Source organism: Sabethes cyaneus, chromosome 3 (genome assembly GCF_943734655.1).
Source record: "Sabethes cyaneus chromosome 3, idSabCyanKW18_F2, whole genome shotgun sequence".
Classification (NCBI taxonomy): Eukaryota; Metazoa; Arthropoda; class Insecta; order Diptera; family Culicidae; genus Sabethes; species Sabethes cyaneus.
Window position 1 is genome coordinate 65,454,831 of NC_071355.1, and position 17,353 is coordinate 65,472,183.

Sequence of the window (17,353 nt, forward strand, 5' to 3'; positions counted from 1 at the left end):
TAGTCATCGTTGCTACTACGTCATATGCCTGGCTGAAAGCGATGAAGATAGACAGTCATCGCACAGTCAAGGTTATGTCCACCTCTAAGTCCAAAACTACATCCATGTACAAGTTTTGGTATAATTCTAAGCTGCAGCTCAAGCAAAAGTCCAAGCTTATCCCTGCTTCAACCACTGGGTTAGGCTACTCTTTGAGTGAAAAGTCAATAGTAAGCTGCCGAAGATACGTCCGGTCGAAGTTGTCCCTATTCTACCAGATTTCAATGCCGCCCTAAATGTTAGATGGAAATAGTATCTCTCTATGACAGGACTTGTAACCTAGCTTCGAATTGTTCTTCGTCTCGCTTACGCGCGTATCTAACTCAAAACTTATTCGGTACGACATTAAAAAATGTCATTAATAGGGGAGAGTAGTCAACAGTGAGACAACAGGAACAGTGAGTCAACTGGAATAGCTACGTCATAAAACATTCATGATCCACGATATTTTCATGGAAAGTGAAGTTTGTGAACCTACATCGCATAATATAGTTTGAGAAAAATTTGTTGATTTTTTAATATATTTTTCAACAAAAATCAGTTTTGGTGGGGTCAAAGTAACTTTTTTGCACTCATTTTCAAGTGATTTTCAACATCAAAATACATATTAAATTAAAATTAAAATTACTGTATGGCATCACATAGTAACAAGAGTTAATATAAAAAAAAAAAAATTTGACAATCGAATTGTTTGCCAACTCCGCTAACTCACTATTTTTCATAAAACGTTCCTAGTGGCAACGGTGCGACACAGAGACATACCTTTTGCCATGCAAGTTTTTTTGTGTTGAATTGCAAATCAGTCCATAGGGATTGACTGTAAATGAACTCTTGAGTATTAGTTAAGAGTCAGGTGTCGAGGATTTGTCCTGTATATCTAATAATCGAAATTTTCAATCAGACCCAATAATAATTATTACATTAATGTATGCTTCTTAGATACAATAGACAGCACTACTGCTAAACTATTCTTAATTACTCTAAAATATGGTTTGAAACGACTTCAAATAGGTGTCTCAGTATGCTACTACTCATTGTCTCACTCTTCCCACCTATTGGTTAACAGTGAGACAAAATTACACCTTCACATTTGTGATTATAACTAATTTAGCTTATAACCAAAACGACTAAAACTTTTTTCAGACAACCGGAAAGATGTAAATATCAAATAGATTGACGAGTTTGTTAGTAGGTAGCTATAAAAAACAAAATTTAGAAAAAAAGGTGTCGCACTGAGACCTCTAATATTTGATTTTCAGTTGCAATTAAACATAAACAACATGAGTAGCCAGGAAAGCTTAGAATTGTTACAAACATTTCTTTGACTGTCATACAAAAGCTAACTCATATTTGACATAAATTTGGCCGACGTTCAATACTATCCGGGTCCTGTTAAAACTGCCACCCAAAGCCATCTAATGTTATTTATAGCCTATTCCAATACCCCTGACTGGTAGGCAACACACGCAGCACCCGTCCAGGTGAGTTGCTTACCTTTACTTACCTTGCGCAAAGCTCGAGTATACCGCACACCTGGAATTGCGACGCGCGCAGGTAGTAAGAACAAGAGGAACAGCTAAAACCGGGTTGTATACCTTTAGGCTGCTGAAACGAGCTTTTGCCATTCCGGTGCGGTGGTACCGCACATCATAAGGGGTCCGAATATTCACCAGCCACAGGCAGAGGTCCGTTTTAGCGCACATTAAAAGTTTTTTCCTGGCATTGTCATCATAATAAGACGGACGAAACAAATTGATTTTTGTAAACATTTATATTTTTATTTATTTCTTTAAGTACGTTTTTATTATCGTTATACAATATAGGTTTTCTTGCATTTTGTCTGATCTTTTTTCCGTTATTTCACTATATTTGCATTAAATACAATAATGGGATTTTTCACTTCGATTAAATATTGTATTCGTTCTTAGTTTTGTATGTAATAAGTATGCGTTTCAGTGTGTGTATGTTTGTTTGTGTGTGTTTGTCTATGTGAGAGTTGTATAACGCCTGTATGTGCATGATTTCCGGTTTCTGTTTTGTTACCATTTATCGTCTACTCTCAAACGTGTTGTTTGCTTGTTTTTCCTATTATTGTTTTCGAGTTTTGCCTCACTTTAAATAAATTACTACTTTTTGTTGTTTAAATTTATTACATGATTTTTCCCACCGGTTTTATACTTAGGTTCAATTTGTACATTTACATAAATTCATAATGTTTAATAGGAATCTTCGTGTGATTTTTTCTCTTGTTTTTTTATTTTGTTTTTACTGTCGTCTCTAAAGTTAAAATTAACCGTCTCATGACTACAGTTTGCTCATTTAAAGTTGCTGCATTGTCTTTCACTATTACAAGTTGCAGGATAGCTTTTCGGAATGTCAATCAATTAGAACGAAAGAATAAACCGATTACTATTTGGAAAATTTTTGCGCGCGTGACTTTTAAAATTAGATAAACAGTTTGGTGTTTTTCATTTCTTTATTTTATAGACACTCCCCCCTTACAGTACCGAAAGTAGGGAGAGTGCCTATAGAATGCAGCCAATTAGTACCCAATAAGAGATCCAATAAATATAATCGAATAAAGATTACGCTAGAAAACATAGAGAAAATAGATCAGTCTTAACGTAGAATCTAGCAGATAAAGGAAAAAAAACTATTCGCCAGCCAGCGGTTGGATTTTTACTGCAATATGTTACAAATGACTTCTGACTGTCACCATTATTTACATATATGCCAACAGGAGAAACATAACCTCAAAAGATCGAAAAAACCGGTCAAAAGACGACGCTAAACAACAGAAAAAAATTCTAATAAGAGATGAAACCGAACAAATGAAACGCATAGGATGAAAAAAGATTTGTCACGTTAATTCAATTAGCCTAAACAGTTAACTTACAACAAATTAGGGGCCGAAGTGAAAAGTACTTCAAAGGGGGGTGGAGTAAAGTATCAACAAAAACTTATCCGATCTAACAGGGTGCCGACCGAAATTGGGATCCGCATTCGAATGTGACATTTTTGCTCAGTGTGATGTGCTTTTCTGACTTTTTGCATAAAAATTTTAAATTTTTATTTATACTTTTTTCTTCTTCTTCTTTCTTAAACAAAAAAAGGGGGTAAGAGAATGTACATGTCGCTACCGATATCGGGTGTCTTTCTGTCGCGGGAATTGTGCGGGGGGTTAATAATTTATCATTTTCTTTAACTAAATTAAATGCCTTTTTTCTGTCTTACAACGCTAGTATTTACAGAATCGAGAAATAAAAAATCTGTTTTGTGCTAATAATTGTGTTTCTCGCTTCAAACTTTGGTATTAATGCCTCTGATTTTTTTCTTCTTCGTAAAACGTTATGTTTATGCTTGGTCGGAGGTTATTCTTCTTTGCTTCGAAGGGTTGTGCCATTGAAACAACGAAGTGTAATCTTCGACCCTAATGCCATTCGAATGGAAAAAGCGAACTGAACTTAGAAGATCACTCGCCACCGGCAGAGGGTGGGAAAGAGATCTCGTACCTTCCGTCCGGTTTTCCTAGTAGATTCGGGACATCATTCGATTTGGGGGCAGCTCGTAACCACTCCAGGGAGGGTAAAGTCATGCCGTTGCCGCTTCCTCTTTGACGATGGGGGTGCTCGGGTGACTGCTGCTGCCATTCGCGGGAGTACCGGTACGTTCCTGGTGCTCCGCTAATGAGACGATTGGCGGGACGGGCAGTGGCGGTAGCAGTAGGCCGGAAGGAAGTTGTGGTGGCTGAGGTGGGGACACCGGAAGCATAGATAAGTCTCGTGGAGGTTGTGGTGTTGATTGCTGCATCTGTTGCTGCAGGTGTTCGCGATGTTGATGCTGTTGTGCAGCGGCGGCAGCTGCAGCGGCTTGTTGCTGTTGGGCGGCTGCTGCTGCTGCCATTTGCTGTGCGGCTAGCTGCTGCTGGGCAGCAATCTGCTGCTGATGGTGCAACTGCTGTTGGTGTTGAAGGTGTTGCAGTTCGCGCTGTTGCTGTTGCTGCTGCAGTTTGCCTTGATTTACAACGCACTTTCGCATGTGTTTCTCCAGCGTCGAGGGAACACTAAAGGGCATTTCACAGAATCGACACCGGTACACGTCTTTACCAAGCCGACCGTGGGTTTTCATGTGCCTGGTCAGCTTGGAGCTCTGCGCACACGCGTAGGAACATAGTTCACATTTGTAAGGCTTCTCACCGGTGTGGCTACGCCGGTGGACGGTAAGATTGGAGCAGTTCTTGAACACTTTGCCGCAGAATTCGCACGTATCATTGCGGAGTTTGCTTTCTTTCTTCATCATCGGTTGGAGCAGCCCACCGGGACCTCGATCACGGCCCGGTTTCAGGTTTTCAAAGAGAGAATCGTTCCGGTGCAGACCGGAGATGTTCCACCAACTCTCGCTCCCTTCCAGCTTCATACGCTTGGACGCTTCAAAAGGGTTCTCGAATGGATTGAACAGAGGAACTTGTGGAAGTTGGGGATTATGATGCTGCAGCATGTTCTTCGCTAGTTCCTCTTTGATCCGTAGCGCGGACGGAAGTCCGTTCAACTTTTCCGCCAGTCCAGGGATGGCCATGGCGCTATTGTTGTTATCTCGATCTTTACTTGTCAGCTGCAGCTTCAATGCGTTTCCCGACTCCTGTAGGGCTTGTTTGTAGGCCTCGGAATACTGGGCAATGTTGGACAGGCCGAATTTGTCCATCAACTCACCAACCAGTGACGACGGCATGTGCATTTGACCGTCTTTTTTAGCGTGGCTCTGAGTACTACTCATGCTCAGATCTTCCGCCTCTTCACCAAGCATCTCATCCTGGTCGTCGTCATTGTCCTCACCGTCAATGTCTTCCGCATCCATTAACTCGTTGTCGGAGTCTTCATCCATGTCGGAATCCATCGATTCCGGCCCACTGATGCCATCTTCGTTTGGAAGTCCGTGCTTTTTCATGTGCTGTTGCAGTTTTTGCTCGTCCATGCAGGAAAAATCGCAACTCGTGCACTTGAACGGGAGTTCCTCGGTATGGGTTCGCCGGTGCACCAACAGGTTGCTGTGAAAGCGAAACTTTTTTCCGCAAAATTCGCACGAGTGGAATGCGTCGTTGCTTTGGCTCTGCTTGTTCGGAGGAGTCGACGCCGACCGGGGCGTATTGGTGATCGTTCCCGACTCCAGGCCCAGTTCGGTGTGCTTTTCCGGTGGCGTTAGACTTTGAGGTCGCGAATTGTTCGTCAACGGTGTCGGTGGTAGCTGCGAGGGGGAGGGGCTGGCGAAGGAAGGGGAATGTTGCTTGCGGGGACTGGGAGAATTGGAGGTGTTGGGATTAGTCCCGGGACTGGTGGTACCCGCGAGTTGCCGCAAGCGCTGTGAGTAAAAATCCATATGGGGCTCGAGAACAAGACCGGCCGGCGTTGTGCCGGGCAGGGAGATGCTTCCGGACGACGGTGGCCGTTCCGTGACGGGATTGACGCCGGAGTTGAACTGTTGGTTGTGCGATTTTAGCTGGTTCGCCGCAGCGACTGCAGCTGCCGCAAGATTGAGACCATGGTTGCGAAACTGCTCGGACATGAGGTGTTCCATGCGAAAGTCATGGTGAGCGCGGCCGAATAGTGGACTGTGGGGGTGCAGGTTTTGCGGCATCCGAAGCAGACCGAATGGGTTTGGGTGCATCTCCGGTGGTGGGAGCAGAGGATGATGCCGTAAACCGGGCGGTGGAAGACTTTGGGAATCACGAGGTGGTTGTTGATGCTGTTGTTGGTGTTGTTGCTGCTGCTGCTGTTGTTGTTGCTGTTGCTGTTGTTGTTGTTGTTGTTGTTGTTGTTGTTGTTGGAGTTGTAACTGATTTTGCAGCAGATTGATTCCACTTCCCCGTGAACTGGTACTTGTGTTATTGCTAGAACAGTTTGAACTACTGCTAAGATTATTCATCGAGGTTGATTTTCCACTCTGAACCAATGATTTCGGAACGTTTCCTGTCGAAGCATTGCCGTTATCTCTTTCTGGCTGGTTGCACTCATCGGCATCAGCGTGTTTGCTTTCCGCTCGTTCCTCTTTCCGTGCTTCCGGTTCATCGTCCACCAGTGAAACCTCGTAGATCATCACCCGGTGGGCATGCTGGACATGTTGCACCAGTAGCCACGCCGAATGGTATTTGGTTTTGCACGTACTACAGACATAGTTGCTAGGTTCTGGAAAAAAGAAGAGAAAGAAACGGAAAAAATATTTCAAAAATTGCATCAAACACAGTTGGCTTGTTCATCAAAGCGTGCTACGACGGGAATCGCACAACCTAGTGAGTGTGGAGATAAATATTTATTCTAGAGGGACATTCGTGCAAAAATGCAACTGCGATTTTGGCGCGGTATGTGCGTTCAGTTCAGTCAGCAGCAGCAGTGTGGCATTCCGGTGATTTTTCCCCTTACGGTCAAATCCAATCGGCCGATCAAACGAACGAACCAACGGGGTGCAAGCGAGTGGCGGACACGGCGGAAGTACGATGCCAACCATCCGAATGATATTTACATTAATTCGCAATGTCCTGTTTATACCCAGCAGCTGGTAAGTTGGGCCGCGGCGCACGGCGGTGGTGCAGTGGGAAATAATTTCATAGCTTTTAATCGAGCTATTTTCGATGGGTTTTTTCAATCTCTTTGATGAAAATTAATTGAAATATTTTTGAAAACTTCCCAGATGTGACATTTTTAAACTGTCAAATGCCAAAACGTTGCGTTGCCTGCCTGGATGCGTTGAAAGTGAGATTTTTCCGGGACCGAAAAAATGAAAATTTCAGCCAATAATTACACCAAGCCGAGCTTTACTCCAGGGACTCTGATCAAACTAGCCGACCGACCGACCGACAGAAATTCAAAACGATACCCATTACATAGAGGCCATAATCCACACGTGGTCTTCGCATTCGGGGTGGCCATATTTCCATCGACCACCTCCCTCCGCTCTTACTGTGTGGCTGTCCCGGGACAAAATGAGCCCCATATGTAGACGCCAGGAAGTAGAATAAAAAGAAGAAGAGAAAAAACAGCCCGTAGTAAACGACCCAGGAAGAAATAGTGATATACGTATTTGAATACAAATGAGGACATCTCTTCGGTTCGGCCCGATTGGAGAGTGCAGCCGCTCGCCACTAATGGCGGAACCGGCGGCAGGAACTGGCAGCAACAGCTTTTCCATTTGCCTACACACTAACAGATACGGAAGGTCCATCCTTCTGTGTCGTGGATCCATTGCGGGGGAGCGGCTGCCAACAGAGGAACAGGAGTAGCAGCAACAGCGGTAGCAAGGGGAATATAAATGTCCGCATATTTATGTGATACTACGGGCTCCGTTGGTGATAGAGCAGATGGTGTCCTTTTTCCTATGTGGACCCCCAACCAAGTCTGCAGGAAAATGCGTGGTTTGCCATTCTTTTGTTTATGATTTTTATGATACTGGTGACTTTCCCGGAGAAAAACCGATTTAACCCAGTAGCAGCAAACAGGCGCCGGACGATGTGTGGTATGGTAAACTCTAGTCTGGTGTACGTTTATTAAAAAAAACGGATGGTCCTTGATCGAAGTGGAAAATTTCAGTGCAATCAGAGAGCGGCGGCAGTGGCGTGACCAATCATCCGGATGCTACGGATTGTGCTGTCGAGTGACACCACAACCGGAGCGTCCAGTTTGTCCGCGTCCGCACGAACGAGGGGTTAAAGATGATCAATGATTGTAATCACTTTCGATGTGTTGATATATGGGAAAGATTGTCGTTTTTTTAAAGCCAGCAGGCTACTTATCGATAGGAAGCAGGGCGCAAAACGAAAAAAAAGAACATTTATTTTATTGTCCTGACAAGGCCAATAAAAGCCACGGACAGCGGCGGATGGAGGCGAGCGGATAGACAAAGTTTTGAGTTGAGTACGGATGAATTTCATTCCGAGCACGTCTTACGCAGGATTGAAACATGTGGTGAATAGATTATGGCTTTGTAGAGGGCGGGGGCCGGCTGCTTTTTTTTTGTTCGAGCACTATCAAAAAAAGGGACAGTGGCTGCCACTGTTGGTTTTAATTTGGCGGTGAAAAATTGAAAATTTTCACTTAATTTTTCACGGTGAAGCGATAATGATCCATGTGACGATAATGTGGACACACCTCGAAATCGGGTTTGGTTTCCCTTCGAATGTCATAATTTAATTACAAACTGTACGTACACGTATACAGACGCATACGACGACGACGACGGTGAAACAAAATTTGCAAGAAAACGCCTTCAATCGGTACGCGCAGCAACGCGTTGGCGTCACGCGGCGTTGCTTTGGCTAACTATCGCAAGTGCGAACGCATGAAATATGCGACAATTAATCATCGCACTTTTTGCTCCGTTCTACGGACAACAACAACGCGTCGTCGTCGTCGTCGTCGCGAAACGATTGTCTCCGAGGCGTGTTTTCAGTGTCCGACAATGCAGCCAGAGCCAGCGGCTCGTGGGTTTCGGAGTCTAAAGAGTAAAATGTAAACACAGTCTTCTAACCTCTAATTACGAAGCTTCGGCGGGGCTCGTTGGCTGCATTGTCCGGTGTAGCATGGGACTCGAACCATACAATCACTAGCCCGTCGGATGTCGGGTGACAGTTCAGAACCGATCGGCAATTTACTGCGGGCATTGTTCTCGCCTCCTCGCAATTCGTTCTTCAACATGCGATAGCGAGGAAAAGCAAAGTTCTTCCAGCTGTCATCGGCGACAGCAGTGGACCATCCCATCCCGGAGATGACGGTACCGATGATGTTTCAATATCGACGTGATCTTTCGCCCTTCTGCCGGAGCAGGGAGTGGCCAACTCGTCGATTGCAAAGATTACTTGCTTCGCAAGAATCTCCACGGTTCACGTGAACGACGCTCCGATCACAAACCAGCCAAGAATATAGAAAGCACACGGAGATTAATGAGAAACGAGCAATATTGTTATTATGCAAGTGAATTCTGCTCGTTCGCCCACGCGCCGCATTCGCGCCTTGGCCAAGATCGTGCGCGACTCCATTCATCAAAAATGCATTTTAAATTCATTTCTATATTGTCTACCCTCGGCTCGACTCGGCAGGCAAAAGATAACTCATTCTCCTCCAGCGACCGGTAAGTCAAGAAAAAATGTCACCCCAACGAGACTGAGCCCTGACTGAGTTCAACCATTATGACCTCGACATTTTTTCTCTCCTAAGCAAGCGACGATCAGATCAATAAAAACGATAAGAACTGAAGCGAAAAAAAAATGCTGCTTGTCTCCCAAAGGCAAAAAGGTCAAAAGATGAGCATGTGCTACGCGCATCCTGCCTTTGTTTACCCTTCCGCGATGATCTCCCTGGCAGGATGGCATGTGCTACTTGAAATCCAACGGGGGTTACCTTTATGTAAATTAGGTCCACCGAAGGGAAAGTGTTTATGGATCGTGTTGGGCACGAGACACTGCCACCGAATGGGCTAGCCACCATCATCATTTAACGGCCAAACTGGTTTTGTTTGAACAAGGGAAAAACTGAAGCTGCTAGAAAAACGAAAAAAAAGCGAACGCAAAGTAAAACATTCAACTCATTCCCTTTCACCCGAAAGGACGATTCTATGAAATCATAAAAATAAAAGAACGTTTTTGATCGCGATGCACCCACAGCAGGACCGATCGAACGATAAATCAAACCAATCGAACGCGTGATAACGATCTGATGATGATCCTTTCTCGAGAAGCTCGACAATCGAGACAAAAAGGATGCTGCCCAGCCGATAGCCATCGAATTGCTGCTGCACTGCTGGTACTCCTTGCCTATTGTTATCCCACCACCGCACCGCACCACACCGATCGTGGCGAAGGTGGAACAAGTAGGTGACTGGTAAAATTTATAACCCAGCGAGGAGAGACCGGGCGAGAGGTCAGTTTGCACCCGAGCCGAGGCGGAACCCTCCCGAAGGGCTTTTGGGATTGTTTGTGTTCGAATATATATATGATTTGTCATTCGGTGTCAGAAGGAATGTAGAAAGAAAAACTAACGAACGAACGGTACCTTTGCTGTTGAAGCGTGGGAATCGGTGGAAATGTGTTCTTGGTGAGCGGATTTGGCTTTCGGTTTGGTTCAACGGCCCGGTCAATTCTATTGATATTTGTGATAAAGCTGAGAGTTGTGGTTAGCAAGTGAAAATTCCACCATAATGAAGAATCCTGGCGGGTGCAAAAGAAAGTTAAAATAGGAAAGTGTCATTTTAGAGACAATTTTTCGCTCTAATCACTCGTTTTAAAGAGCATCTAATGTATTTTGATGAAAGCATGACATCGGTGGAGTTAGGGGCTTAGACCCTCGAGGACGGATGGAGCAGAATACGCTCGGCCATCAATGGAGCACAACTGCGGTGCTAAGGGAAGAAACCTCGAGTGCACGAAATGATTGAAATGCGCCAGAAGGAGGACATCGATCGTAAAGAGCTAGAACAACTATTCCGATGAGGCGCATAAGTTCTATGAGGTGAACCAATCTGATACAGGCAACGCACCGAAGCCTGATTTGTGTAGGAAGATGCCGTTAACGGAGCGGAAGTTAACCTAGGAATGCCTCCGATAACGATAACAACGCGCCGATTCTCGATCTCAAAGCGATCCGGCTAGAAATCGGTCAGTTAAAGTACAATAGAGCCGCCGGAAAGGACCCACTCTCGGCAAAACTCAGCCAAAAAGGCACAGAACCACTAGCTAAAGCACTTCGCTGGATTATTTCAAGGATTTGAGACTAGTAGAAACTTCCAGAGGAAGATGTAGTTTGTTCCATCTATAAAAAGTGATCGGCTTAATTGCATTACGCTGGTCAACGCCGCTTACAAAGTGCTTTCCCAGGTTATGTTACGTCGTCTATCCCCGATAGCAAGATAATTCGCAAGGCAGTACTGGGCTTGGGTTTTATGGGGGCCAGTGCTACTACGGATCAAATTTTCACTCTCTGACTAATCCTCCAGAAATGTCGGGAGTACAACGTGACGCATCATATTTTCGTAAATTTTAAGGCAGCATACGATACAGTCGAGTGCGATGGAATTAACTTAAAACTTAAAACTTTACTTTACTTTATTAGCGGCGGTCCGTCATCAAACTTGCACCGAACAAATTATGGTCCTCCAGTCCTCTGTCGGTCCTGGGCTCGGTTTTATGCTCAAAAACTCCAACCACTCATTGGTCAGCTTCATTTAGCGTCCATGATTCATGTCCGTACAGGGCTACCGGGAGGATTTCTATTCGAGTTTTGTGCGTTTTGTGCGAATTTGCGAACTACGGGACTTCAGCTGGCTACGTCATCCGTAGAAAGCCCGATTGGCGGCTGCAATTCATCGATTCATTTCACGGTTTACATCGTTGTCACATTGAATTCTTCAACTACTTCTTATCGTTTCATCTCCCTTGGCAGCAACACCGTTGAACTCCCACGGTTCTTGCTAGCAACCATGTACTTCGTTTTAACGGTGTTAAGTTCCGCTGCTCTTCCGTGTTCTCGCTGCTTCCCGTTTAAAAGGCCTCTTCCACTGCTCTACGGTAGATTTCGATGACATGTGCGATTTCTTGATGATAGCCTCGTTCCTTTCCACGTTAGCTTTTCATATTGCACCTTCCAAGGTAATGTTGAATAGCAGGTTAGAGAGTGCATCCCCTTGTTTTAGTCCAGGCTGAGGTCTCACCCGCTATTCTGACGTATGATTTTGACTCATCCAGCGTCGCACGAAACCATGCTCTAGCATTATTTGCCTCAGAACATTTCGTTTGATTGAAGCGTACGTCACCTTAAAGTCCATAAACAGATGATGAGACCAGCGCTATCATTGCACATCACAACTCCGTGTGTCGTTGCTGGCGAATCTCTCGTCTGCGGCGGCGAACATGTGTTCCTCGTACTCGCATTTTTTCCACAGCTCTAGTCTCTCTAAAGTTTAGAGTCTAAACCTTTCTCTGTTTTGACGTGTAGTCGCAGTGAGCATGTGCCTTTTGGCCTGATTCTTCTCATCTCTTACTCTCTGGCATTCGGCATCAAACCAGCTGTTACGCTGTCTTCCACGCGTCGTGTCTACCAACTCTCTAGCAATTGTTTCAATAGCATCATGAAGGTTCCTCCACAGCCCACTTATAGTCCCCTAGTTCCCTTTCCTCCTGCTGTTCTGTGACTCGTTGATCAACCTTTCTGGCGTATTCTACTGACTATTTATTGCTCGTTTTTTTGGTAACAAAACGCGCTGCTTACTTTTTTGATAGCTTGAAATCGTCGCAGAAAGAATCTGCTTGGCTGTATGTAAGTTATAAGTATATATTATGCTTGTCTAGCGCGTAAGCTATTGATTTACTTGACAAAATAAACGATATTTGCCCCCGCGACTATTCTGGCGACGGTTTCGCCCGCGACGGTTGTAATTCATCGCGTACGAAAGGGTGGGAAATTGTTAATATGACTGAAATTAGTCATTAATCGGTCACCATAACTAGTTTATAACAACTGTGCTAGTAGGGACGTCATCTACCGTCATTCGCTGCATGTTGAAGCGTCTTCTCAGTGCGAACATTCGCCGCTTTCGACAACCTTGCGCGAATCTTACACAAGAGCACGAGACAGCGGTCAGCAGCGATATTTGGTCCCCGAAAAGACGGTACATCGATGACATCCGGAAAGTGTCGACCGTCAATCAAGACATGATCGATCTGAGAGCTAGAGTCCCCTTCTCGAATACCTCCAGGTGTGTTTCCGAATATTTAGAAGTGGAAAGTAGGTGCAACAGGTGGCCATTCCTCTGGCCGTGGCAGACCGTTATCGTTGATTGACAGATGAACGCTATATCTTCCAATGACAGGACGGAAGAATTCCTTCCTCCCGATCTGCGCATTTGCATCTTTGTTTTGGGCACTTTTCATAGGTCCTCTCGAGTCTATCCCAAAACTCGTTTTTAGCATCATCGAATTTATCATTTGTCTGTGCGTATACGTCGATTAGGTTGAAACTAGGATTGGGCAAAAATCCCGAAAGTATCGATAATTGAATATCAATATCAAATCTGCCGGTTTACCGATACCGTCGATATATGGTTCGTGAAGCATCGATATTAGATTTATCGATACTATTAAGGGCGGCATTCTGGGATTAGGAAATGCTACACAAAAAAGGAATTCATAAAAATTAATCAATCTCTTTGTACGGAAAACTGCACTCGTGCACCACCTGCCACAGCTGTTCGCGCCCGACTGCATCGTATGCTGCCCAGGAATCCACAAAAATATGATGGGTTGTACTCCTGATACATCTGGATGACCTGCTGAAGAGTAAATATTTGATTGGTAGTAGCACGGGCCTCCACAAAGCCCTCCTGGTACTACCCTACGAACTCTCCTGCCACCGGGGATAGACAACGCAAGACAATCTGGGAGAGCACCCTGTTGGTGGCTTTGGCCAGCGTTATGCTGCGGTAATTACAGCAATCTATCCGAGATGGGACAAACCACACCTTCAATTCACTCGTCCGGCAGCCCTCAAACCATCCAGTGATGTGTCGTTGCTGGCGGTTTTTGGCCATTCCTGCAGAGTTCCGGCAGGAGTTGCTCCTTTCGGGTTCTAGCTCTTCTCGATATCTGTCCCACCCCTGCCACTGTCTCCGGTATTATGGCGTGTAAAAAGCTGGAAAGTCTTTGTTAATGCTGTCAACCCCCACTCTCCACACTCTCTGTGCTCTCTGGTCAGTTCTGAATTGCTGAAAATCGCGTATCGTATGCACTTACTGTATAATAAGCGTTAAACATGTAGGTGACCTTATTCAAGGTTTTGCATAAGAGTCAATTCTAATAAAGTAAATTTGAGAATTAAGCTTAGTAGATACCTGAAAAGAAAACAGCACCAGAAAAAATCCTTAAAATATTACTTTCTTCAGCATTTCCTGGCCAAGTTTGAGCTAATATTTTTTCAGTTGCATATCCCGCTTTATCAAAACAGTATCGGGATGAAATTATCGATTTAGCATAATATCGACGTCGTAAGTATCGATGAAATATATCGAAATATCGAAAATAAAGCCTTCGAGTATCGATATCGCGGGTATCGATACGTTATCGCCCAATCCCAGTTGAAACCACATTTCGGCCAAATTCAATATATGCATTTGAAGCAAACCAAGCGGACTAATGGTTCCGCAAAGATATTTTACGAGTTGATCTAAGGCCCAAAGCAAACAAAGCCCAGGTGCTACATTCCGTTTTTAGAACTAGACCAGTTCTGTTTTTATTCGACAGACTTCGCAGCCCATCTGTTATAGTACAGGGGCTAACGCTATGATCCTATTGACTCTAACAGCCTCTCTTAGCTGAGATTCGAACATACGACGACAGGTTTGTTAGACCTGCGTCGTACCTTAAGGTCATCTGAACAAGCTGTGTTTTTTGTAAGACTTCAGCTCCGAATAAATTCTTACAGTAAATCGACATAATCGGTTGAAGGAAGAGATGGTTGCACTCTTTTCTTTAACGGTTTACTTTCAGGACATTAATTTGGTCTAGGTTTTATCGAAATAGATAAGTCCTGTTTGTCACCACGGGTTAAAGCTTAAAGGCTCTATAATAAAAACCAAACTAAACCAAAAACCTGTTTGTCACTTTTGTTCAGAATCGAAGTCGCAGGTGTATAAAATTATCACACCGAACCTGGTAAGCAAAAACGTGCTTACATGTAACGGGCGTCTGCCATCTGATAAGATCATTTACCAAATGGACCGTTTTTCACTTTACCTTCCTTTTCTTTTGTTCTATTTTCCGGTTTCGGATTAACATTACCATCTAAACGCTGATCTATCCTAGTATTTAATCACTGATGTTTAGGCATTTTAATCACTAGTTTTCAAGTAGTTTTAAACACTAGTCTGTAGAAATTTTAATCACTAGTACTTTAAGTACTTTAAGTACAAGTACTTAAAGTACTTAAAGTACTAGTGATTAAAATTTCTACAGACTAGTGTTTAAAACTACTTGAAAACTAGTGATCAAACACTAGTTTAAGAGTTTTATGCACTAAACAGATTGAATTCTCGAAGAATCGACTTCACTTTTACTTTTGGAGGTAAGACTACGTCTTACGGCAAAGTTTGGAATAGGATGTCATTCCAAAAAAATAAAAAATTGCGAACGTCACGAAGAAAAGAAAGATTTTGAGCGCTAATAGCTTAGTCGTTTCCTGATCGTTTTTCAATATTTTTGCGCCAATTAATCGGAAAATCTTCTACCCATCCATACCAATAAAGAAAACTATTGATTTTTAAGTGCACACTATTGACAGCAAAAATGAAGCACTGTCCAACTGGAAATCCGTGATTGGTTGGAAAGGATGCCATCATAGTTTCAACGTGTATTTAGAAAAAATATAACAAAATCTCCCTGTCCCAATAGGTTGAAGATACTTTGCGACGATTTAACGCAGACCAACTTGTAAGCCAGAACAAACGACAAAGTCTCCTCGTCTCAACAAGATTTCTCAACACCGTGATTAAAGTTTGACTATTTTGATGTCTTTGCTTGGGAAGTACGCCAAAAAAAGTGACAAGGCCCTCTCGTTCCAACAAAAATTTTTACGAAAGCGAATAAATCTAGTCCAATTTGATGTCTCTGTTAGGGAAGTTTGTCAAACCAAAAATGACGAAAGTTCGTTGTCACAACAGATCGCAAATTCTTTACGGTGAGACGATTAAACATAGGCGAATTTTATATCTGTGTTGAAAAAGTTCTCTGTTTGGTTATAATATAATTCAGTATGTATGCGCATGTTTGGCGTTTCATTGGAAATGTGGTGAAAAGATATGTTATTGCTAAAATGGGATCAAATTGGTAAAATCCATTCAACCGGGGGGAACGATTGGTAATAAAAAACTATCTTTATATTCTGTAAGGTAACAGGAAGGCAATTGTTTGTGTTCTTGATTTTGTTAAATTGTTTTCAAATGCACATAGAAATAATCTTCGTACGCCATGTGAGGTCTGGAAGGTGAATATATTCATTTCCGCCTTTGGGAATGCTTCAACGCGTCAGCGCGATCGTCGAACGGTGTGACCGGTTTCAGTCTGCTGGATGAGTCCAAGATGAGATGATTTGGAGTCAGAACAGCAGGAGCATCCGAGTATTCCACCGATACGTGCGTCAGGGGACGTGAGTTGATGATTCTTTCGATTTTGGTCAACAGGTATCGAAATTTTCCGTCGCAGAATACATTTGAGATTTGACGGTCTGGATCAACCTTCCCCAACATCCACCCATGTGAGGATATGCCACTCGGTATGGGGACTGGCTATTTCCCGAACTATCTTCTTCTGGTCGAACACTTTGAGAACCACCACGAGTTTTTTGCTGGCTGCTACAAAATTTAGGCCACGATTGGCCTTAGTATTCCACGTCGTACATTCATTTAACCTTATTTACAGTGTAGCTGCAGGCATCCTGATATTCTTACGGTATTTAGAGTTCGAATTCTAAAAAAACATGGATTTTTTCTATGCAGAAAGAGACACACTTACTACGAAGTGGTATGGACACGGAAAAACAATGCGATTTTGATTCCATGAATAAAGTAATGAATTCGTAAAGTGTGAAATTTAGTGAAACTACAAAATCCTGACACTTTCACCGGTAATAATGTATCCATCAGCAATAATGTCAACCGTCAGAAGCAAACCGACCCGATTGTGCAAGTCAAATTCTGTGAACTCCCCAGCAGACATGATCACCCAATAATCCTCCCCCGCCTGCCACGCCAATCTCACTATCCTTTCTGGGTGGTCAGCCCAAATCGGGTAAGGTCACGTACGCGCCATCCCGAGTGAGATTGTTTTCACGAGCGGACTAAGGAATTAGTCCTTTTCAAATTTACATTTTTTTTCGTTCGTAATCAATGGCACCGTCATCAAACGACGACGCTGCACTGTTTGCTTTGGGTGGACTTTAATCCGGTCCGGGTCTCACCACCACGGAGCGAAGGAATCGAAAACGTGTTATCAGCAGCAGTAGCAGCAGCGGGTTAAATGCGTCGAGAACCTCCGGTCGAAGCCCGAGTGTCGATTTTTATTACGGTACGTCCCATTATCAGCTTAGGATCGACCGGAAGGGTCGTTTTTGAATAAAGCATACTTTCGGGAAAGTCGAAGATTCGGCAATACACGGATCCCAACCGATTCGGACAGTTCCCTTCTGGACAAAATTTATGTCCCTTGAGAGTGGAATATTAAACACATCTCGATGAGATGTGTGCGTCTGTGTGGCACACAGAACAGCCGTGCTTCCTTTCGAATAATAAT

General features: G+C 43.8%; 1 protein-coding gene across 1 annotated transcript in view; it reads right to left on the minus strand.

Moving 5' to 3' along the window:
• Positions 1–3,630: 3,630 nt before the first annotated feature.
• The window catches only part of LOC128739660 (uncharacterized), a 48,034-nt gene continuing 34,311 nt past the window's right edge, over positions 3,631–17,353 (minus strand). The window contains exons 5-6 of the mRNA XM_053835155.1: positions 9,713–9,982; positions 3,631–6,218 (exon numbers count right to left, since the gene is read on the minus strand). Coding sequence (XP_053691130.1) covers positions 3,631–6,218; positions 9,713–9,982 — 2,858 coding nt within the window. The remainder of the gene's footprint in view (positions 6,219–9,712; positions 9,983–17,353) is intronic.